The sequence below is a fragment of the Saimiri boliviensis genome, chromosome 14, assembly GCF_048565385.1.
Source record: "Saimiri boliviensis isolate mSaiBol1 chromosome 14, mSaiBol1.pri, whole genome shotgun sequence".
Classification (NCBI taxonomy): Eukaryota; Metazoa; Chordata; class Mammalia; order Primates; family Cebidae; genus Saimiri; species Saimiri boliviensis.
This window is the reverse complement of record NC_133462.1, coordinates 84,238,341-84,262,052: the sequence shown is the minus strand read 5'-3', so window position 1 is coordinate 84,262,052 and position 23,712 is coordinate 84,238,341. Positions and strand designations below refer to the sequence as shown.

At 46.1% G+C, this 23,712-nt stretch overlaps 1 protein-coding gene across 1 annotated transcript in view; it reads left to right on the top strand.

The window, feature by feature from the left end:
• The window catches only part of NID1 (nidogen 1), an 85,221-nt gene that overhangs the window by 26,036 nt on the left and 35,473 nt on the right, over positions 1-23,712 (top strand). Inside the window, exons 6-10 of the mRNA XM_003935358.4 lie at positions 2,757-3,008; positions 5,808-6,008; positions 9,709-9,954; positions 13,318-13,461; positions 21,471-21,596. Coding sequence (XP_003935407.1) covers positions 2,757-3,008; positions 5,808-6,008; positions 9,709-9,954; positions 13,318-13,461; positions 21,471-21,596 — 969 coding nt within the window. The remainder of the gene's footprint in view (positions 1-2,756; positions 3,009-5,807; positions 6,009-9,708; positions 9,955-13,317; positions 13,462-21,470; positions 21,597-23,712) is intronic.

The window sequence follows — 23,712 nt, the reverse complement described above, 5'->3', positions numbered from 1 at the left end:
AGCTTGTGTTTGGCAGCAAGCTCAGATATGACAAACTGTTCAACCACATATTTTGACATTATATATACACCCTGGAATCGATTTGTGGTTTAAATATTTGTTGGATTCTTGCTACTTAAAAAAAAAATGTTTCTAGCTCAAAGATCGGTGGAAACACTTTTGTTTGTTTTCTTAACTTGGCTTTCTTGCTTGTTTCTCTAATATTCTTGGGATGCCTTTCTGTGCTGTTGGCCAGCTAAATTCACAGCATTCCCCACTGAAATGACACAACGTGTGCAAAATGACTCTGTGTCGGATATGCCCTGGCTGATCAGTTTGGGCATATGGAAAGCAGCAAAAGGTCATCAGAATGAAGCTGACCCCAAGGTGCCAGTCCCTTCCTAGGCTTTTCAACAACATTCACTGAGAACTGATGACATAAAGAAAACCCTGCATAAAGAGAAAACCCTACGTAAAGAGAACCTGTGAGGGGCTGGGTGTGAAAGTCCTGATCCTATGATGATCATAGTCTAGGAACAGGAATAAGATACGTACAATCATTAACTGAAAGAAATGCCACATCGAACCTGAACGGTGCGACATGAACTTGTCTTCCCTCTTCCTTCAGTTTTGGTTTTTCTGAGCTATGATTCACATACTTTTTAAAGTATACACTTTGGTGGGTTTTCATATGCTCACAAAGTTGTCCGATTATTATCTCTAATTCTAGAACATTTTAATCACCCCCCAAAAAACACTGTATCCATTAGCAGCCAGTCTTGATTTCTCCAAATCCCCCCAACCCCTGTCAAGCCCTCACTTACTTTCTGTCTTTATGGGTGTTCCTATTCTGGACGTTTCATATAAATGGAATTGTACAATACATCACATTTTGTATCTGACTTCTTTCCCTGAGCATGGTGATTTCAAGGTTCTTGTAAGTTTTAGCACATATCAGTATTTCATGCCTTTTTCTTTTAATTTAATTTAATTTAATTTATTTATTTGGGACAGAGTTTCACTCTTGTTGCCCAGGCTGGAGTGCAGTGGCACAGTCTCAGCTCACTGCAACCTCTGCCTCCTGGGTTCAAGCAATTCTCCTGCCTCAGCCTCCTGAGTAGCTGGGATTATAGGCACCTGTCACCACACCCAGCTAATTTTTTAAATTTTAGTAGAGACTGGGTTTCATCATGTTGGCCAGGCTGGTCTCGAACTCCTAACCTCAGACGATCTACCCGCCTTGGCCTCCCAAAGTGCTGGGATTACAGGTGTGAGCCACCGCACCCAGCCTCATGCCTTTTTCTAGCCAAATAATACCCTAATGGATGGCTGTACCATATTTTGTTTATCAGTTCTTGGACATTTGGGTTGTTTCCCTTTTGGCTCTGATGAATAATGCTGCTAAGAACATTTGCGTACACATTTTTGTGTGGACATATGTGTTCCTTTCTCTTGGCTGTATACCTAGGAATTAGAATTGCTGGGTCATACAGTAACCTTCAATTTTCTTTTTCGAATACAACAAAGAGCAATGTGATTTCTCTAGTTATCATTTTTTTCTATTTAAGCAATAATAAATAAATGGAAGTTATAAATACTCAAACATTATCCAAATTTATAGAAAATGAACGTTCACCATGTTTGCCCTGAGTTAACCAGTTAGCAGTTTTTCCCCAGGTATATGCAAACGTTTACTATGAATGTAATTTTTTAAGCAAAAATGGCATCCCAGATCAATTTATTGTCAATGCATTAAGGAAGCTTATAAATTTGTCATAGTAGGTCATGATCCCATCGGTCCCAGTTGTCGACACGGAACACTCAGCACCAGGCGCACCGTGCTGGCTCTGACTCAAAGGGTATTCCTGTGTGGCCTGGGCGGTGCACTCTGCGCATGTGTGGGTGGCTTGTGCTAGCCGAGGCTCCGAGACGCAGACTGTCAGTCCTAATGCTGGCTATGAGACCGTAGGTGAGCCCAGTGCTTATTAAAGTGTGTTAAAGATCACGCAGGCAAATGTCTAGGCTTCCAGGGCCATTCAGGTTAGCCTTGCTGTCCTAATGAAATGAGCAGTTCTGCTCCTTTTGCTCTCCTCCCCCGCCTTTTTGTTTTGTTTTGTTTTGTTTGAGACAGAGTCTGGCTCTGTTGCCCAGGCTGGAGTGCAATGGCGTGATCTCGGCTCACTGCAACCTCAGCCTCCTGAGTTCAAGCGATTCTCCCACCTCAGCCTCCAGAGTAGCTGGGATTACAGACACCTGCCATTATGCCCAGCTAATTTTTTTTTTATTTTTAGCAGAGGCGGGGTGTCAGCACGTTGGTCAGGCTGGTCTTGAACTCCTGATCTTAAGTGATCCGCCCACCTCAGTCTCCCAAAGCGCTAGGATTACAGGCATGAGCCACCATGCCTGGGCTCCTTTTACTGTCAGATATGAGAAATTCTATGGTCCCCTTAGCTCTAGATCACCCCTGATACTCTTCTGAAATTCTATTTTTTGCTCCTGCAGTTCCTCAACGGCTATTATGTGGAGCCACCTTTTGTGCCATCCATTTTCAGTCACAGGGAAGAAAGAGTCAGGGGCGCTGGAGTTTCGAAGGCTCACAGCATGCCGTTGTGGGTACCCTCAGGAAGAACAGCTCCTTTTGCTTACCCAAAGCCATGTACGCCAGTGCTGTTTTGATTCTTTGCTTTCTTCAGTAGGTACAGGTCATACATGCTACTCTTGTTTGAAAGGCTGGCTTGGAAGTGATCTTTACATTCTTTCTTTGTTTTCTTGCTCAGGTTCCCCCCAGCGAGTCAATGGCAAGGTGAAGGGAAGGATCTTTGTGGGGAACAGCCAGGTCCCCATTGTCTTTGAGAACACTGACCTCCACTCTTACGTAGTAATGAACCACGGGCGCTCCTACACGGCCATCAGCACCATTCCCGAGACCCTGGGATATTCTCTGCTTCCGCTGGCCCCAGTTGGAGGCATCATTGGATGGATGTTTGCAGTGGAGCAGGACGGATTCAAGAATGGGTTCAGCATCACTGGTAATTTACATCGACTTGAAAATTAATGGGTCACAGAGTGGTGCCTGGGGGGAGGCCTGGGAATGAATGGAAAGAGAACTCTGAGTCTGCAGACAACTTAGTGAAGAGCATGCTGTGGCTCCTTTTTGTCAGAAGACAGGACATCCTGTAGTTCTGTCCTGGAAATAAGATGATGAGGTAAAATGAACATGTAATATTACCATTAGTATATAGCAACCGAGACTGCCTAGAATTGGGTTTTGATGGAGGAGCAGTCTCCTGGTGGAGATTTAGGCGTTTCTGGCAGAACAAGTAATATCAGCTCATAGAACCTCACAGCCAAAACTGTGGGGCTCACAGTTTGCCTCATTCTATCAAGCCTGCCTCTGAATTCCAAACCAACCTGAAATTGACTTTGACATTTCCTCAGTATCTGCTCAGAGAGAAGGAACCTGTCATTTCTAGCTGGTTAATTAAGCTGCATCAACAGAATCCTCAGAAGTCTTCGGAAACTTGAGTATCTTTGGAGTTTTTTAGAGACCCTGCCCTGTTGAGGAAGGTTCAGTCATTATTGGACATGTGGGCAGATGACTTGAAGGATGTTTCCTTGGTGGTGTTGTGGCCCCACCTTTGAGTGCTGGAGACCCACTCCCGGGAACAGCTGGGTTGGAGGAGTCTGTTCCTTCATCGCTGGTCACTTCCAGGACCTGGAGCTTGTTGTGCCGGGGCACAGGTACCTAGCCACTGCCTCCAACGACCTAGGCCTGCCGTCTCCCACACTGCCTCAGCCAACCGGGAGCCTTAGCCAAGGCTTTATTAGAGGAAACACTGCTGGAAGCAGGGTCTCCATCCAGGCTCCACGCTGGTAACCCCTCCAAAAGTTATGGCATAGAAATACGTAGAATGCGGCTGTCTTAAGAAAGGAGAGGCTATGTATTAGAAAAGGAGTGAGGCCAGGCGCAGTGGCTCATGCTTGTAATCCTAGCACTTTGGGAGGCCGAGGAGGGCAGATCACGAGGTCAGAAGATTGAGATCATCCTGGCCAACACAGTGAAACAACTTCTCTACTAAAAATACAAAAAATTAGCTGGGCGTGGTGGCGGGCACCTGTAGTCCCAGCTATTTGAGAGGCTGAAGTGGGAGAGTTGCTTGAATCCAGGAGGTGGAGCTTGCAGTGAGCCAAGATCGTGCCATTGCACTCCAGCCTGGGCAACAGAGCAAGACTCTATCTCAAAAAAAAAAAAGGAGTGAACCTGCTCAAAAGATTTGCTACCTTATAATTGAGTGCAGTAAAGCTCACAGGTCCCACTCCCCTGCACAGCTTTCACACTGGTGGTATTTTTAAATGAGTTCGTTTATATTGGTGATATTTTGTAATATACATGGACTTCAGCAGGGCTGAGGGAGAGGGAGTCCTTGCAAATTCCCTACAACAGCACATCTCTGTTAACAGTGATCCTTCTGAATTTCTCCTGGTTCTGTGTTATCAGTGAGATATTTGCCTGGGACTTGTTTAACTATAAAGCTGGGGTTGTCTAACTTTTTCTGTAGAGGGCTTAATAGTAAATACTTTAAGCCTCACCTAAATATTTTAGGCCATATGGTCTCTGTTGCAGTGGCTCAACTGTCACTGTAGAGTGAAAAGCAACCACAGACAATATATAAATGAATGAGCATGGCTGTGTTTCAATACAACTTTTTGAATGGGCACTGAAATTTAAATTTTATATAATTTTCACATACTATGAAATGCTGTTCTTTTGATTTTTTTTTTTTTTAACCATTAGAAAAATGTAAAGACCATGGCTGGGCACAGTGGCTCATGCTTGTGATCCCAGCACATTGGGAGGCCGAGGCAGGTGGATCATGAGGTCAGGAGTTTGAGACCAGCCTGGCCAAGATGGTGAAACCATGTCTCTACTAAAAGAAAATTAGCCAGGCGTGGTGGCATGTGCCTGTAAACCCAGATCTTCAGGAGGCTGAGGCAGCGAATTACTTGAACCTGGGAGGCAGAGGTTGCAGTGAGCCAAGATTGTGCCACTGTACTCCAGCCTAGGTGACAGAGTAAGACTCCGTCTCAAGAAAAGGAAAAAAAAAAAAGTAAAAACCTTTCTTAGCTCAAGGGTTGTACCAAAATAAGCAGCTGGCAGGATTTCGCCCTGAGGCCGTAGTTTGTCAACCCCTGCTATCATAGGGCAGGCCATTGCGGAAAAGGGAGAAGTATTTTTCCTGCCTGTCTGGGGCTGCCGTCTTGCACAGACCAAGAGAAGTTTCTAAGCCATTGTGGTAGCATGTGATCCTAGGGTGGTTGTCGGTACTGGGAATGGTTTACCCTGAGGAACTCACTTATCTGACCAGGACTTAGCTATTTTAATAATGATCACTGTAACTAGCATTGTAGGGCACTTGACAATTTGCAGAACATACACTGTGTCCTTCACAACATAGATTGTATTCTTTTTTTAATCACCAGGAAATGGAGACTCAGAGGAGTTAAGTAGCTTACCCAAGTTTTCCCAGACAGAACTAGCACCGCTGGGAGTCAAACGCCCGTCCTTCGCTATGTCCACAACAACCCTTGAGCCAACCCGTCTCAGATGCTGATTTGTGGCAGGGAAGCCTCTTCTCTCCTCTGTGCGTGGCTCAGCTGGGCCACAGGGATGTCTGAGCTCTCTCGTTGCCACCAGCTCCATGGTCTACCAGCCAAACCAAAGCACCCGCAGAAGAGTTCACACCAACCCCGCTCCACACTGTGACCTGAGGCGGACAGAAGGGCATGCTCCCCAGATGGCAAAGTGACAGTCTCGTCTTGTTTTTCAGGGGGCGAGTTCACTCGCCAGGCTGAGGTGACCTTCATGGAGCACCCGGGCAAGCTGGTCATTAAGCAGCGGTTCAGCGGCATTGATGAGCATGGGCACCTGACCATTGACACGGAGCTGGAGGGCCGCGTGCCGCAGATTCCCTTCGGCTCCTCCGTGCACATTGAGCCCTACACGGAGCTGTACCACTACTCCAGCTCAGGTGAGCCCCACCGTGTCCCAGGACCAGCCCTGGACCAGCCACCAGCCTCACGCTCTTGACCCACCGTGCAGCCGTGAGCTGGGGCTGTCTCTGGAATCTGGAGAGTGAAACACACTGGGTCTTAGCTGCTTACAGTCACCTTCCCTCCACTTACGGACATAGGACACACTCGTTGTAGGGAATTTTGTGCAGAAAAGACAATATGCATAACTCAGAATTGTAAAACCTGGACATAATTATTAAGACATTTTAAGTGTATTTCCTCTCAGCGTTTTCTCCAGCATCTATCTATTTACGTGTATATCAAACATCCCAGCATATAATTTCAAGATAATATATTAATATAATTTTATAATTGTATTATACATCTATATGTACTTTTTGTTTTGTTTTGAGACAGGATTTCCCTCCCATCACCCAGGCTGGAGTGCAGTGGGATGATCTCAGCTCACTGCAATCTCCGCCTCCTGGGCTCAAGCAACCCTCCTGCCTCAGCTTCCCGAGGTGGGACTACAGATACACGCCGCCACACCTGGCTAATTTTTGTATTTTTAGTAGGGATGAGGTTTCACTATGTTGGCCAGGCTGGTGTGGAACTCCTGACCTCAAGTGATCTGCCTGCCTCAGCCTCCCTAAGTGCTGGGATTACAGGCGTGTGCCACTGTACCTGGCCACATCTATATGTACTTTTAAAAACTACACTTATTCTCCCTTTTGTGCCTGGGTTTAAATAATTTCACACCTACATGAAAGCTGAAAATAGCATAAAACTTTTCACATACTATTTATCTAGCTTCACCAATTGTTAACATTTTGCCACATTTACTTTACCATTTTCTTTCTCTCTATGTAAATATTCTGACCATTTCAGAATAAGTTGTATATATCATGATAGTTCATTCTTTAAATACTTCATTTGTTTTTCCTAAGAACAAGGACATTCTTTTACAAGGACATAGTAGTTATCAAAATTGGGAAATTTAACATGGATACACAGTGATATGTATAGTATTTTTGTTTTTTTGTTTTGAGACAAGTCTTACTCTGTCGCCCAAGCTGGAGTGCAGTGGGGCAGTCTCAGCTCACTGCAGCCTCAACCTCCTGGGCTCAAGCAATCCTCCTACCTCAGCCTCCTGAGTATCTGGGACTACAGGCGCACCCCCGTGCCTGGCTAATTTTCAAATTTTTGTACAGATGGGGTTTTGCAATGTTGCCTAGGGTTATAGTTTTTATTTAAATAAAATTGCAGTCATACCACATTGTTATAGCTTCACCTTTTCAGTTAGCATCAAATCATGAATGTTTAATAGTTTCATTAAGCAGTCTTTGAAAACACTGTCAAGGCCAGGTGAGGTGACTCATGCCTGTAATCCTAGCACTTGGGGAGGCTGAGGTAGGTGAATTGCCTGAGCTCAGGAGTTCGAGACCAGCCTGGGCAACCCCATCTCTACTAAAGTACACAAAAATTAGCTGGGCATGGTGGTGTGCGCCTGTAATCCCAGCTACTTAGGAGGCTGAGGCAGGAGAACTGCTTGAACCTGGAAGGCAGAGGTTGCAGTGAGCCAAGATTGCGCCCCTGCCCTCCAGCCTGGATGACAGAGCGAGACTCTGTCTCAGGAAAAAAAAAAAAAAAAAAAAAAAAACATTTGTTAAGGACTCTGTATGATGCTACAGGATGGCTATTAATTTAAACCATTCTTCTCTTTTCTAAAGCTTGGGTTGTTTCCAGTTTCCGCTCTCATTGTTAAGTTGAAATGATCATCTTAATCATAAATCTTGGCCAAATTTCTGATTCTTTTCTAGGACTCAGTTCCTAGAAATAGAAGCACTGAGTCAAACAATAGGAACTTTTTATTTCTTTAAAATTTATTTTATTTTATTTTGAGATGATGTCTCGCTCATCTAGTGACCCATTGAATAATATTCATGAACATGAACTCCTATGGGGATCATTGGATTCCAGGTTAAGCACCCTTTGTTTTTTTTTTTTTTTTTTTGAGACAGAGTCTTGTTCTGTCACCCAGGCTGCAGTGCAGTGGTGTGATCTCAGCTCACTGCAACCTCCGCCTCCTGGGTTCAAGTGATTCTCCTGTCTCAGCCTCCCACGTAGCTGGGATTACAGGCGCACACCACCACACATGGCTAATTTTTTGTATTTTTAAGACGAAGTTTCCCCATGTTGGCCCCGAGGGTCTCAAACTCCTGATCTCCAGTGATCCGCCTGCCTCAGCCTCCCAAAGTGCTGGGATTACAGGCATGAGCCACCACACCAGGCCACCTTTTTAAAGGCTCTCATTAAATTGCTGTTCGGAAAGGTTGCACCAATTACTGGGGCTTTGTGGCTTGGCTGAGTTCTCCTTCTGGGGAGCAGGGAGCCAGTGAAGATGAAGAGGAATGAGCAGCAGGACCACAGTCGCTATCGGGCAATTGGCTTGCAGCTGAATGGCCTTTCTGGCACGTGGGAGCTGGACAGAAGCAGCTTACACGGATCTTTTATTTATCCTCTGGCTTTTATGCTTCTGTTACAGAGCAAACTGCAGCAGAGCACAAAAAGATAAAGAATCTTTTATTCTTTTTTTTAAAAAAAACAGGAAGTTGAGGGTTTTGTCCTATGGGCCATAGCAGGCCCTCTTGTGAGTGGGGAGGATTGTCTCTCCTCTCTGTTCAGGCTTGCTTGGTGCTTTAGTAATTTTTCCAAACTTGGCTACTGAAACTCATTTAGTATCTCATTTTTTTAGTATTGCAGAACAGCTTAGTCTAGAGCAGTAGGTAGAAGTCACATTTGTTGGCAAGGCACAGTGGCTCACTCCTGTAATCCCAGCACTTTGGGAGGCTGAGGCAGGTGGACCACTTGAGGTCAGGAGTTCAAGACCAGCTTGGCCAATATGGTGAAACCCCATGTCTACTACTAAAAATACCAAAAAAAAAAAAAAAAAATAGCTGGGCGTGATGGAGCATGCCTATAGCCCCAGCTACTAGCGAGGCTGAGGTGGGAGAATTGCTTGAACCCAGCGGGTGGCGCTTGAACCCATGGAGCGGAGGTTGCAGTAAGCCGAGATCGTGCCATTACACTCCAGACCGGGTGGCAAAGTGAGACTCTGTCTCAAAAAAAAAAAGAGAAATCACCATTTATTGAATCCTAATTGAGATAATGTATATAAAGCAGTTAGCACGTTGTGACGGAGTAAATGCTCACTCAGTAAATTTGTCTTACTATTAATCTGCTTGATTGCAGAAATTTTACACACGTTACCTGGTCTAATCCTCATCTTGACTTGTTTTGTATAAGAAGCCAAGACCAAAGATGTTGAGTAACCAGCCAGTGGCCACACAGCTAGTGAGTGGTACTAGGTATGAATTCAGGGTGTCTATTTCCAAGTGTGTGTTCTCTCCACTGGACCTTCATCTCTAGTTCTGGGGGTCTTCAGAACTTACAGAGAACCACTTGGTGAGATAAGCGGCAAAGATTAACAATACAAATAATACCAATGATCATGTGGGAAATCCAGGTATTTCACAGAATGAGTCCCAGTACAAACAGATTGTCTGATTTAAGCTGTTCTGTCTGATTGGTCCTCTGGCAGCCTTATGGGCAGGGAATGCCGAGGTGCTTTTAAAGCCTTTGATTCAGCTTCTTGCATCCTTAACCGTCTCCCCTTTGTCTCCCTGCCTTGTCCCCTCCATCCTTCCCACTCTGCAGTGATCACTTCCTCCTCCACCCGGGAGTACACGGTGACTGAGCCCGAGCGAGACGGGGCAGCTCCTTCACGCGTCTACACTTACCAGTGGCGCCAGACCATCACCTTCCAGGAATGCGTCCACGATGACTCCCGGCGAGCCTTGCCCGGCACCCAGCAGCTCTCGGTGGACAGCGTGTTTGTCCTGTACAACCAGGAGGAGAGGATCTTGCGCTACGCTCTCAGCAACTCCATCGGGCCTGTGAGAGGTAAGGGGACGGAGCTCCTGCGGGGCGCAGTGCTCGTGCGTTTTTAAACCCCGCTCTTTGACGTGGCTTTTGGTCTCTTACTCTTCGTCTATAGAAGAAAATTATGCTAAAATGTCTTCCACAGGAAACAAAGAATGTCTTGTTACCTGTGATTCTTGGAAAAGCCACCTGTCTGTTCTTCTAACCGAAGGCCTATCCATGAGCCTGTAGAGTGCAGAACGCTAAGCTGTTGGGATACCTTACAGAGTGGACAATCTTAAGGCTGCTGCTGGCGTTGGTGGGGCTTTAAAAACCCTTTAATAGTCAACCTTGAAAGAAATTGTAGGCCAGGTGCAGTGGCTCATGCCTGTAATCGCAGCACTTTGGGAGGCCAGGGCGGGTGGATTACTGAGGTCAGGAGTTTGAGACCAGCCTGGCCAACATGGTGAAACCCCCCTCTCTGCTAAAATTATAGAAATTAGCCAGACATGTTGGCACATGCCTGTAATCCCAGCTGCTTGGGAGGCTGAGGCAAAATAATCACTTGAACCCAGGAGGCAGAGGTTGCAGTGAGCTCAGATCTTGCCACTGCATTCCAGCCTGGGCAGCAGAGTGAGACTCTGTCTTAAAAAAAAAAAAGAAAGAAATTGTAGGGCCAGGTGCTCTGGCAGAAACAAACTGTAGGGCCGAGCGTAGTGGCTGACGCCTGTAATCGCAGCACTTTGGGAGGCCAACATGGGTGGATCACCTTAGGCCGGGAGTTCAAGACCAGCCTAGCCAACATGGAAAAACTGTGTCTCTACTAAAAACACAAAAATTAGCCAGGTGTGGTGATGTGTGGCTGTGATCCCAACTACTCAGGCAGGCTGAGGCAGGAAAACTGGTTGAACCCGGGAGGCAGAGGTTGCAGTGAGCCAAGATCACATCACTGCACTTCAGCCTGGGTGACAAAGCAAGACTCTGCCTCAAAAAAAAAAAAAAAAAAAAAAAGAAAAGAAAAGAAAAGAAAAGAAAAAGAAAGAAAGAAAGAAAAGAGGCCGGGCGCGGTGGCTCACGCCTGTAATCCCAGCACTTTGGGAGGCCGAGGCGGGTGGATCACGAGGTCAAGAGATCGAGACCATCCTGGTCAACATGGTGAAACCCCGTCTCTACTAAAAATACAAAAATTAGCTGGGCATGGTGGCGTGTGCCTGTAATCCCAGCTACTCAGGAGGCTGAGGCAGAAGAATTGCTTGAACCCGGGAGGCAGAGGTTGCGGTGAGCCGAGATCACGCCACTGCACTCCAGCGAGACTCTGTCAAAACAAAACAAAACAAAAAAACTAAGAAAAGAAAAGAAAAAGAAATTGTGTGGTTAGTGCCTGAGGAAATTAAATAAAATCAGGCAAGGAGCCTAAAACAAACTCTCACCCTGTGACTGCACATCACTGGGGCTGTGTTCTGGTCTGTGGATGTTCCTGGCTGTCAGGAAGGAGCTGAAGGGAGCTTTTGTGACAGAACCAATGTCAGACTTCACATTTGTCCATATCTTTAAGCCTCAGGGTGCTGGTCCAGCCCCGAAGGGTCTAGTGGATGCTCTTTTGAGTGTGAAGACTATAGATCTAGAAAAGAAAGACTCAAGGACACAGAGATAAGAGAAGAATTCAGCTGGGCCCCGGGGTGGGGGGGGGGGGAGGGGGAACAACTGCTACCAAGGGGCGGAGTGCCTGGACACACTGTTGTTTATGATGTGACAAGGCGGGGGGCAGGGTCAGGAGAGTGACTCATCTGACATGATTGGTAGGGGTCATGCACATCACATCCTTACAATATGGGAAGCCACGTGGGCACAGTTCAGGGGGTCACGTGGATATAGTACAGAGGTCACCTGGGTCCCTCTCAGGTAGCTGCTGCAAGGACGGGAGGCACATACGTATCTATGCACTTATCAGAGAGATCAAAGGCTTTTAGAATTCCTCTCTTCTTCTCACAGCTTCTAAAAATTTATAAGGGAGCATCGGGTGGGAGAGTGGAACGTGAAAGTGACAAGCACAGCACCACTGAGAGGTGTTTAAGCCCCCGGATGTCTGCGGGCCCGCCTGGCTAGTGTCAAACCTTCCTCGAGAGCCGGACAGAGCAGAGTTTTCTCTAAACTCCCCAATGAAAGGGAAACTCCCCCTCACAGCCTGCTAAGCAACAGGCGCCTCCCCAGGCACTGGCGTTAGTGCAAGGCATTTACTCTCACCTCCTGATCACTTCTCACAATGTCCCTTCAGTTCCGAATTACATTTCACTTGCTTATGTCTGTACTGTAAGACTAAGATGTTCCTACACTAGAGCAAAGATTAATAGAGAATAATAATGTACTAAGATTGATTATATAATTGATTATGAGATTAAACCTAATATCTTATTTGGTGTCATATGATAATTAAGTAATCGGTAAACATATCATTGCTATAACTAAGTAATCAGTAACTCTATTTGGTGTCATTGCTATAATTTAGTAATCCGTTATTTGTTATGCTGGGACAGATTGTGCCTTCAGTCTCTTGCCATGGCACCTGGGCAACTTTCTTCCCACATCAGGAGTCCTGTGTAATTGGGTCTGCTCTGGGCCTTAAAGTCTTTCCTTTTTTTTTTTTTGAGATGGAGTTTTGCTCTTGTCACCCAGGTTGGAGTGCAGTGGTGTGATCTTGGCTCACCCACAACCTCTGCCTCCCAGGTTCAAGCGATTCTCCTGCCTCAGCCTCCTGAGTAGCTGGGATTACAGGAACCCACCACCATGCCTGGCTAATTTTTTTGTATTTTTACTAGAGACGGGTTGTCACCATGTTGGCCAGGCTGGTCTCGAACTCCTGACCTCAGGTGATCTGCCTGCCTCGGCCTTCCAAAGTAGTTTTTCCCTTTTTTACAGTTGTCTTTGGTTCTTCCTCCATAGCCAAACCATTTCTCCAGCTAATCAATTTGTCCTCACTTTAACTTTGTAAAGCAGAAAGAAGGTAGGCATTCTCCCTCCTCTGACGGCTGTGGCTGCAGGCATCAGGAGTCAGTGCATTTTTGGTGAAGGGCCGGATAGTAGATATTTTAGGTTTTGCTGGCTATACAGTCTCTATCACGACATGTTAGCTCTGCCATGATAGCACAAATGCAGCCATAGATCATACATAAACAAATGGACGTGGCTGATTGCTAATAAAACTTTATAAAAACAGGGAGGGGGCCAGAGGCGTATAGTTTGCTGGTCCTGCCTCAGAGCAACACAGGAATTGGCTGGTGTCCCATTCCACTCTGATCCTCTGTGATCACCTTCTTGGTCACCAATTGTGGTTGACTTTCTATAGAAGGAGGAAACCTACAAGAGCTCCTGAAGACTCACTTGGTTCCAATGTCTCTGCCCTCACAGAAGGCTCCCCCGATGCTCTGCAGAATCCCTGCTACATCGGCACTCATGGGTGCGACACCAACGCAGCATGTCGCCCTGGCTCCAGGACACAGTTCACCTGTGAGTGCTCCATCGGCTTCCGAGGAGACGGGCGGACCTGCTATGGTACGGTCTTTGATTCTGACTTGTTGGGGCTGGGAAATCAGGTGGGGAGGAGGCATCCAGATTCTGTAAATCAGAGAACTGGGTGCAGCGAGGAAGCACGGATGAGATAAATACTGGTGGACATGCCAGGCCTGACTCATTTATGCTGCACATTCACTGTTCCCCTGGGTAAATCCAGGAGTACTGGCCCGTTCTTCCATCTGATCTAAGCAGCAGAGTAGAATTCCTAAGGCCACACCCAACTCCATCTTAAGAATGCACGGGTTTAAAGGGAATTTTAAGTAAAAGCTGTTAATGATAACACCAGTAATATAAGGATAGCTATAATTTACCCGGCACTGTTTGAAGTAAGTGCCGGGTAAATTATAAATTAATCATTTAATTCTCCCAACAACTCTAATGAGATGGATTTTTTTGTTCCTTTTTTTTTGAGACCAAGGTTGGAGTGTCTGTTGCAAGGTAGGAGCGTGGTGGTGCAATCTCAGATCACTGCAATCTCCGCCTCCCAGGTTCAAGCAATTTCCCTGCCTCAGCCTCCTGAGTAGCTGGGACTACAAGCACACACCACCATGCCCGGCTAATTTTCTATATTTTAGTAGAGACGGGGTTTCACCATGTTGGCCAGGATGGTCTTGATCTCCTGACTTCATGATCCACCCACCTTAGCCTCCCGAAGTACTGGGATTATAGGCATAAGCTACTGTGCCTAGCCTGTTCCTTTTTTTTTTTTTTTTAATTGTTTGATTGTGGTAAAATAAACAGAACATAAAGTTTACCATTTTAACAGTTTTTTAGTGTACGGGTCGGTGGCATTGCAAGCATGCAATTTTATTGGGTAACTATCACCACTCTCCATCTCCAGAACCCTCCACCTTGCAAAACAAATTCTGTACCCATTAAACAACAACTTCCATTTCTCGCTTCCGTCAGTCCTTGGGAACCACCATTCCACTTCCTGTCCCTATGCATTCGAGTATTCTAATGATTGCCTATGTGGAATCATATTGTATTTGTTCTTTGGTGACTGGCTTATTTCACGTAGCATAATGTCCACAAGCCTCACCTACATTGTCACATGTGTCAGAACTTTTTTCCTTTTTCAGCTTAAATAATATTCCATTACATGTACATATCACATTTTGTTTATCCATCCATCAGTGGACAGATAGGTTGCTTCCACCTCTTGGCTATTGCAAATAATGTTGTTATGAACGTGGGTGTGCAAATATCTGTTGAAGTTCCTGCTTTCCGTTCTTTTGGATATATACTCAAAAGTGGGATGCTGAGTCATATGGTAATTCTAGCTTTAATTTTCGTGTTTGTGTGTGTGTGTGTGTGTGAGCGAGAGAGAGAGAGAGAGAGTCTTGCTCTGTCTCCCAGGCTGGAGTGCAATGGTGTGATCTTGCTCACTGCAGCCTCTGCCTCCCAGGCTCAAGTGATTCTTCTGCCTCAGTCTCCTGAGTAGCTGGGATGACAGGTGCTTGCTACCACACCTAGCTAATTTTTAAATTTTTAGTAGAGACGAGGTTTCGCCATGTTGGCCAGGCTGGTCTTGAACTCCTGACCTCAGGTAATCCACCCACCCTGGCCTCCCAAAGTGCTGGGATGACAGGCATGAGCTGATGTGCTTGGCCTTCCTATCTTTAATTTTTTGAGGAACTACCATAGTGTTTTTCATAGTGACTGCACCGTTTTATATTCCCACCTACAGTTGCTCAAGCGTTTCAATTTCACCATATCCTTGAAAATACTTGTTTTCTGGGTTTTTTTGTTTGTTTTTTTAAAATAGGGGGCCAGGCACAGTGGCTCATGCTTGTAATCCTAGCACTTTCGGAGGCCAAGGCAGACAGATAATTTGAGGTCAGGAGTTTGAGACCAGCCTGGCCAACATGGTGAAACCCTGTCTCTACTAAAATACAAGAATTAGCCAGGTGTGGTGGCAGGTGCCTGTCATCCCAGCTACTTGAGAGGCTGAGGCAGGAGAATTGCTTGAGCCTGGGAGGCAGAGATGGCAGTGAGCCCCAATTACGCCACGATACTCCAGCCTGGGTGACAGAGTAAGACTCCATCTCCGGAACAACAATAAAAAAAGAGGCCATCCTAATGAATGTGAATTTCATTCTTCTATTCATTTATTTATTTTGCTTTATTTTATTTTATTTCTATTGTTTTTGAGACAGGGTCTCACTCTGTTGCTGCTGAAGTACAGTGGCATGATCTTGGCTCACTGCAGCCTCAACCTCCTGAGCTCAGGTGATCCTCCTACCTCAGCCTCCCAAGTAGCTGGGACTGCAGGTGTCCCACCATGCCTGGCTAATTGTGTATTTTTTGTACAGATGGGGTTTTGCCATGTTGCCCAGGCTGGTTGCCCAAACTCCTGGGCGCAAGCGATTGACTTGCCTCGGTCTCTGAATGTTCTTTTCTTGTAGATGACAGAACGGAGGCTCATTAAAGTGAGCCATGACAAATGGTATTTGAACGCAAGCCTCTGACTCAAGCGTCTGTATTACTCCGTGTTCGAATTGCAGTTATTTTATTATTTATAACTTAAGTTCAAATACTTTCATGTAGGCAGCTTGATATTTATGTGTTTGTTACTGAATTTTAATCTATTACCAAAAAGAACTTAGTCCACACCAAGGACAAGAACATCAAACGCTTCAAGCAGTGCTACCTAAGACTGCAGTTCGTGAGAGGGCTCACTAATGAGCGCGAGGAATGCTAGAAGTAAGATTCCCTGGTGGGATGAGTAGTGTGCTCACATACAGCTGGCCAGAAAAACGGACAGCCAGAAAAACAGACAGCTCCCTTGCTTGACCAAGGTATAAGAATCTGGCAAGCAGGGCCAGGCACGGTGGCTCACACCTCTTATCCCAACACTTTGGGAGGCCAATGCAGATGGATCACCTGAGATCGGGAGTTTCAGATCAGCCTGACCAACACGGAGAAACCCCGTCTCTACTGAAAATACAAAATTAATCAGGTGTGGTGGTGCATGCCTGTAACCCCAGCTATTCAGAAGGCTAAAGCAGGAGAATTGCTTGAACCTGGGAGGCAGAGGTTGCAGTGAGCTGAGATTGCGCCACTGTACTCCAGCCTGCACAACAAGAGCAAAACTCTGTCTCAAAAAAAAAGAAAAGAAAAAAAAATCTGGCCGGATGTGGTGGCAGGTGCCTATAAGCCCAGCAATCTCAGAATTTGGGACTAATGCCTGAGGTCTGGAATCCAGCAGCCCCAGCTAACGGCAGATTTGGTGTGCTGATGTAACATAAAGGTCAGCAGATGCTCTCAGGGCATTGCGGTGTTTGCCTGCCAGTGAACCTTTCATGCAAGGTGGCTGTCAGGATGTCTGAATTACTGCAGGGCGGGAACTTGGGCACTCAGTACGGGTTGTATGGTTGGCCAGCTTGCTGATAGCTTTGTATGTGTGGTAGAATTCAGTCTGAGATTCACCTTCCTAGTGACTTATTGCTGGGGAGGGGACATACTGCCTACTCACCCGTAATCCCGTAATCTCAGTTTCCCACTATTTCCTGTGAAGACCCTGACAGCCTTGAGTGGCTGAATTGGCTCCAGCCCGTTCAAAGCAGCATGATCTGTGTGTGTGAACGGGAGCTCTCCCAGGCTGTGAAGACGGCCAGCACGCAGGTGGGTCCCCTTCACCCATCCACACCTCCTCATTACACAGCGATGCTTCAACTTCCTGGGCCGCCTGAATAGTCGTAAAGCGTGGAAGTAACCACGTCTGCTGCTGTTGAACGGTGGCCTCCTAATCCGGCCTTTGGCACCTGAGCTTGCCACGGTGGGAGCGCTTCACTTCCCAAGGCACAACCAGCCACGCTTTATGTAATCTGCACCGTCCAGGAAATCCTCGGCTCTCCTTGTCCAGGAAGACAGGTGGTCGCTTGCAAACTTCCTTTTGTCCCTTGGTGAGTGGCTGTTCTGACTTGCTACCTCTGTGGAATGTGGATAGATTCCCAGTCGGGACACTTATTGTTCTGGGCCACTAGAACGTGCCTCGAAGTGTTAATGCAGGCAGACACGAGGCTTAAAATAGGAAATTGCATTAAGCAGATCGCTTCATGTGTTATTTTGACCTGGGAAGTGCGGTAGAAGAGAATGAGGATGAGCCTTTGTGATTCAGCGTGTGCAGCGCTGATATGATGGTATATGACACCCCAAACAAGGATGGATTTGGTGAGACGTCGCACAGTGAACCCCCACAGTAATTTGGAGAAGTTTGCACAGAGCTCTGTGATTCAGTCGCGGGCATGGCAGGATGGCGCCCGCATGTTTCTCAAATTAGTGCCTGTAGAGAGAGTTCTGGCTCATCTCTCACTGAGTAATCGTTGAGTGTGTAGAAGGCATTTGGCAAATTGGTAATGAGACTTTCTCCTCTAAGAGCCTGGCCTTTATAAAAGGGAAAAATTAGAGAAACTTCGAGTTGCTGAAAATATGTGAAAAGTAGCCACTCTGAAAAAAAGTCAGAAAAGAAGCAGTAAAGACAAGAATAATCCAGGATTTTCCTATTGAGTTAGAAAGTGACCCTGTGAAAGGAAATCTCTTTCCAGAGACGAGATTGACCAGATGTTAAATAATAACAATAATCGTCTGGGTACAGTGGCTCATGCCTGTAATCCCAGCACTTTGGGAGGCTGAGGCAAGCAGATCACAAGGTCAGGAGTTCAAGACCAGCCTGGACAAAATGATGAAACCCTGTCTCTACTAAAAATACAAAAATAGCCAAGTGTGGTGGTGTGCACCTGTAATCCCAGCTACTCAGGAGGCTAAGGCAGGAGAATCACTTGAACTTGGGAGGTGGAGGTTGCAGTGAGCCAAGATTGCACCACTACACTCCAGCATAGGGCACAGAGTGAGACTCTGTCTCAAAATAATAAGAATAAGAATAAGAATCATTTCCCAGTAGATACTGTGATATAAGAGACAATTATTGCCAGTTTACAATTTCCACTGAAGAAAGGGTTGAGGTACTGGTTTCAATTTATAGAAGAGAAGTTTTTTTTTTTTTTTTTTTTTGGAGACAGAGTCTTGCTCTGTCGCCCAGGCAGAAGTACAACGGTGCAATCTCGGCTCACTGCAACCTCTGCCCCCTGGATTCAAGCAATTCTTCTGCCTCAGCCTCCCAGGTAGCTGGGATTACAGGCATGCACCACCATGCCCAGCTAATTTTTGTATTTTTAATAGAGACAGGGTTTCACCATGTTGGTCAATCTGGTCTTGAACTTCTGACTTAGGTGATTCACTCGCTTTGGCCTCACAGAGTACTTGGATTACAGGTGTGAGCCCCATGCCTGGTCCTAGAAAAGAAGAGTTAAATTATACATTAGGAAGAATTTTCAAACTGCAAGGATCATGAACTATTAGCTGGGAACTTGCTAGGGTCTTGCCCCTTAAGAAAGGGTGTTGTCTCACGTCTGTAATCCCAGCACTTTGGGAGGCCGAGGTAGGGAGATCATGAGGTCAGGAGTTCGAGATCAGCCTCATCAATATAGTGAGACCCCCATCTCTACTAAAAATACAAAAATTAACCAGGCATGGTGGCATGCACCTGTAGTCCCAGATATTCGGGAGGCTGAGGCAGAAGAATGGCTTGAACCCGGGAGGCAGAGGTTGCAGTGAGCTGAGATCGTGCCACTGCATTCCAGCCTGGGTGACAGAGCAAGACACCATTTCAAAAAAAAAAAAAAAAAAAAGGTGTTGTCTAGTCTCGCATGTATGTGTAAGCCTGCATGGAGGCAGAGGCTGTGCTAAGGAACTGTCCCCTCCGTCATCCCAGCAGGCCTGAGGTCCTATTTGTCAATAGCTCTTCAGATAGGGCGAGGGAGAAGAGCCTGTGGTCACATAGAAGCTTTTCCAAAACACGGCTTCCCCTTCCGTAAATGTTCCCAGGGAGGAACGGAGCTGGAAGAAGCTCCCCTGTGATTTTGCTCTGTTTTCTCAACTGAAAACTGCCGCTCTGCGCTCTGTGCTTTGGCAATGGCGTCTAAGCCACTGAGCCCCGCAGTGTGTACAGTGTATCCAAACGTCTGTGCTGGGAGTGTCCTCTGAGAGTTGCAGCACAGGGGCAGTGGACACAGGAAGCCCCTTTTCTCCCATGTTGGAGCAGCAACTGATTGATGGAGCTGTGCAGTCCACACACGCTGGATGCACTTCTCCCCCAAGGCCACCCCCAGCTCCAGCTTGCAGAAGAGCCTGCTTTGGGAAGGGCTTTGTTCCAGAACCTTCTGGCTGTGTCTGGTTCCGTCCTGAGACCTTGTATCTTAAACACGTCGCAGAACACACACATACCAGTATATTCTCTAAAAGTTGAAGAGCATTTGGTTTAGGTATTTATTTCCCTGGGTGCAGGACAAGCTACGGGGCTGATGTGGCAAGAATGCTTGTCTTGTGCAATGTTGACTGACAGGCCAGCAGGGCATTAGTCTCACCAACAAGGGCCTGGCTAGACTGGCCATTGAGGATGGACATATGAGGCTTTGACTCCCACATGTCAAAGATACACATGAAAGTGCTGGGGAAGAGATGTATGTGGGGGAAGAGCTGTATGAGGGGGAGAGATGTATGAGGTGGGGAAGAGCTGTGTGGTCTCAGCCATTATGAGATCTCTTCATGCACATCTCAGGGTTTTAGAAATGCCAGAAGTAGCTGTCTACACTCTGAGTATGAGGTTGGCATGGGAAGGACCTTGTGTAACAGTTTATTTCAGCCCATCAGTGGCCAGGTAACCAGGGGAATGACAGGTTCGCTCAGTTTATCGCCTGGGCCAACCAGCTTTACTCGAGTGGTAGCCACAGCCTGGCCCTCAAAGCCTAGGGGCCATCTGAGGGGCATGTTCCCAGAGTTAGCCAAATTCATCAGCATGGCTTGGGTGTTAGATGAATCCCTGCTTAGTATAATAATAGCTGGGTGTCTGGAGCATTGCTGGGTACTTCTCTGACCTACATCCATTTTCCGTAATCCACAGAAGAACCCTCAAGATGAATATTATTATTCATATTTACCAAAGGGGAAACTGAGGCTGAGTGGTTGGGTAACTTGCCCAAGGCCACACACATCAGTAGCTAAAGGAAGCAGGATTTGAACCCCGCTGTGTCTGCCTCCAAAGCATATATTTGTTTGTTCCATGTTACCCCATGATGGTGGCTATGGTATTGACATAAAGGACATCACTCTCCTGGTTCATTTACAGTCTCATGAATGAATGACTTTCCTTTTAGTCCATTAAGCCCTAGATAATATTCAAAAATTCACAGTTAAGCTTTAAAGTGTTCAACTTTTCTTTGTAACTGTAATGGAGAAAGTAATATTTTTAAGTAACAGCATATTTAAATATATTCTCAAGTTTAGGGCTTGAGGGTATATTTAATATTCAGAGACTCTCAATATTCAGAGTCCAAAGATGAGTCTCTGTGTCCTTATAAAACATATTTGCCAATCTAATGGGAGAGACCCATGTTCAGGGGCCCCAGGCTCAACAATTGACTCTAGGATAGGTAGGGGAAGCACACAGTTCCTTAGGAGAAGGGTTTGGGGATCACTCTCTCAGGTTGTGCACAGACAAAAATTATATTTAACACTACTTTTAGGCTAGGTGTGATGGCTCATGCCTGTAATCCCAGCACTTTGGGAGGCTGAGGTGGGTGGATCATGAGGTCCAGAGTTTGAGACCACCCTGGCTAACATGGTGAAACCCTATCTCTACCAAAAATAACAAAAATTAGCCGGGCGTGGTGGCATGCACCTGTAATCCCAGCTACTCGGGAGGCTGAGGCAGGAGAATTGCTTGAACTCAAGAGGTGGGGGTTGCAGTGAGCCGAGATCACACCATTGTACTCCAGCTCTGGGTGAGAGAGCAAGACTCCATCTTGGAAAAAAAAAAATAGAAAAAATTATTTTAAAATTGATCTATTCTTAGTTGAAAATACTATTATAGTCAGTAATGTTTGAAGAGGTTTTAAAAAGTCTGCATTAAAAAATTTTTGCTGCAGATATTGACGAATGTTCAGAACAACCTTCAGTGTGTGGGAGCAACGCAGTCTGCAATAATCACCCAGGAACCTTCCGCTGCGAGTGTGTGGAGGGCTACCAGTTTTCAGATGAGGGAAAGTGTGTGGGTAAGTTCTCCAGGTAACTTTCCACAGCAGTATTCACGTGGTATGCATTCGCTCTTGTGCAAAAGGTCTGGTCCCAGGTGAAATGAGTCTAGTCAACTTTGGAAGGTGCTGGGAAGGGCAATTTACAAAGATGAATCAGACTCAGCCCCTGTCGTAAGTATAAGGAGTATGCAACATTATTGCCTACCGCAGTAATACCATCGCCTCACCTGTTACAAGCTTCTGCATTACATCTGCTTCTTATAAACTTCTTTTCATCATTTTCATTAGGCTTTTAATAACTCTAAAGCTATTAGACATGTTTCTCCCAGTCACTAGTAGCTTTGGGATTCATATTGAAGGACCACCTTCTAGGTACCTTTGTATCATTACCTGTCTTGGATTGAATTCTACCTGAGTTACATCTAAAATTCCAATTGGGGTCATTCTATTTATGGATTTTAACTTTACCAACCACGAGCAGCAGCATAATTTCTTATCCTTATTGAGATAATTGCAGCTATTAGGCTAATTATGCTCTTGTTGAATGATGATTTGGGTGCTGCTGCTGATGGGCCAGCCACACACAACCAGATTGTTTATTTCTTCTTCTTTTTCCTGCTGCTGCACTTTGACCTGGTCATTCAAGATTCTTGAACGGCCAGGGACAGTGTGTTTCCAGGTCTGGAGCGTGACACGTCAAACAGGCATCTGAACTCAACATGTCTTCCCAACTTAAAACAGACTCCTCTTGTTTCATATCAACAAACCATCTTCTTGCTTCTTCCTCACTGTTCACTAAACCCTAGAATGTTTTCCTTTTGCTCTGTCTCAAAGCTTGGGTAAGGCTGCCAAGGTCCTGGGGTGAGGTGGTGTCTTGAGGATGGGAGGGAACAGGCAGTTCTCATATTTTGAGTGTGACCCAAACATCTGTGAGCTCAGGGGAGGCCAGTCCCCTTTGCACAGAGTTGAGATTTTCACTCTGCTAAAGTGAACTTCCGTTTTTTTTTTCTCAGTAGAGAACATCAGTTTCTGTGTATTTGGCCTGATTTCTTTCTCTGCTTTTTGAGGTTAAGGTGATCCAAAAGTTTAATTTAAATGGCCACACCATGTACATGACACTTCAGCTCAAGCTTGGGTAATGGAGCATGGTGACCTGGGTTTCTGGATCCGGTCATTCCTGATGTCCACACTCACTGAAGGGGCAGGGTGGGGTGCAAGGCAGGAGCTGTGCAAATGTCTGCTTCAGGCATTTACATTCAGGAAGGCAATCTCTCTGGGCCTCAGTTCCTCGTCTGTAAAATGAGGTAATTAGACTGGATTATTGGTTTCCTGGGACCCATGGAGCTCTTGGAGGTGCCTCAGGAACTGCCAGTGGGGACACAGGCAGGCGGTGGGCGGCTCCTGTCCTCTCCCCTCCTCGAGCCTTCCCTCTTTTTTTTTTTGAGATGGAGTTTTGCTCTTGTTGCCCAGGCTGGAGTGCAATGGTGCCATCTCGGCTCACTGCAACCTCCGCCTCCTGGATTCAAGTGATTCTCCTGCCTCAGCCCGCTGAAGAGCTGGGATTATAGGTGGCCACCACCACACCCAGCTAATTTTTGTATTTTTAATAGTGTCAGGGTTTCACCATGTTGGCCAGGCTGGTCTTGAACTCCTAACCTCAAGTGATTCCACCACCTTGGCCTCCCAAAGTGCTGGGATTACAGGTGTGAGCCAACACACTGGCTTCTTGTTTCTTAATATGTAAAATTCTCAGCAGGATTTTTGTCTGAATAAAGGATTCCATTGCTCAGAAACAAGCGTGAACACCACCAGATGACCGTTCTGTTCCACCGAGACCTGGCCTCCTGAGGTTTCTTGATTCTCCCACTGCCTGTAGGACTCCAGGCAATTCCATCCTGCTTGGCTCTTAAAAAAATGTATATATATATATATATATATATATATATATATATATATATTTTTTTTTTTTTTTTTTTTTTTTTTTGAGACGGAGTTTCGCTCTTGTTACCCAGGCTGGAGTGCAATGGCGCGATCTCGGCTCACCGCAACCTCCGCCTCCTGGGTTCAGGCAATTCTCCTGCCTCAGCCTCCTGAGTAGCTGGGATTACAGGCACGCGCCACCATGCCCAGCTAA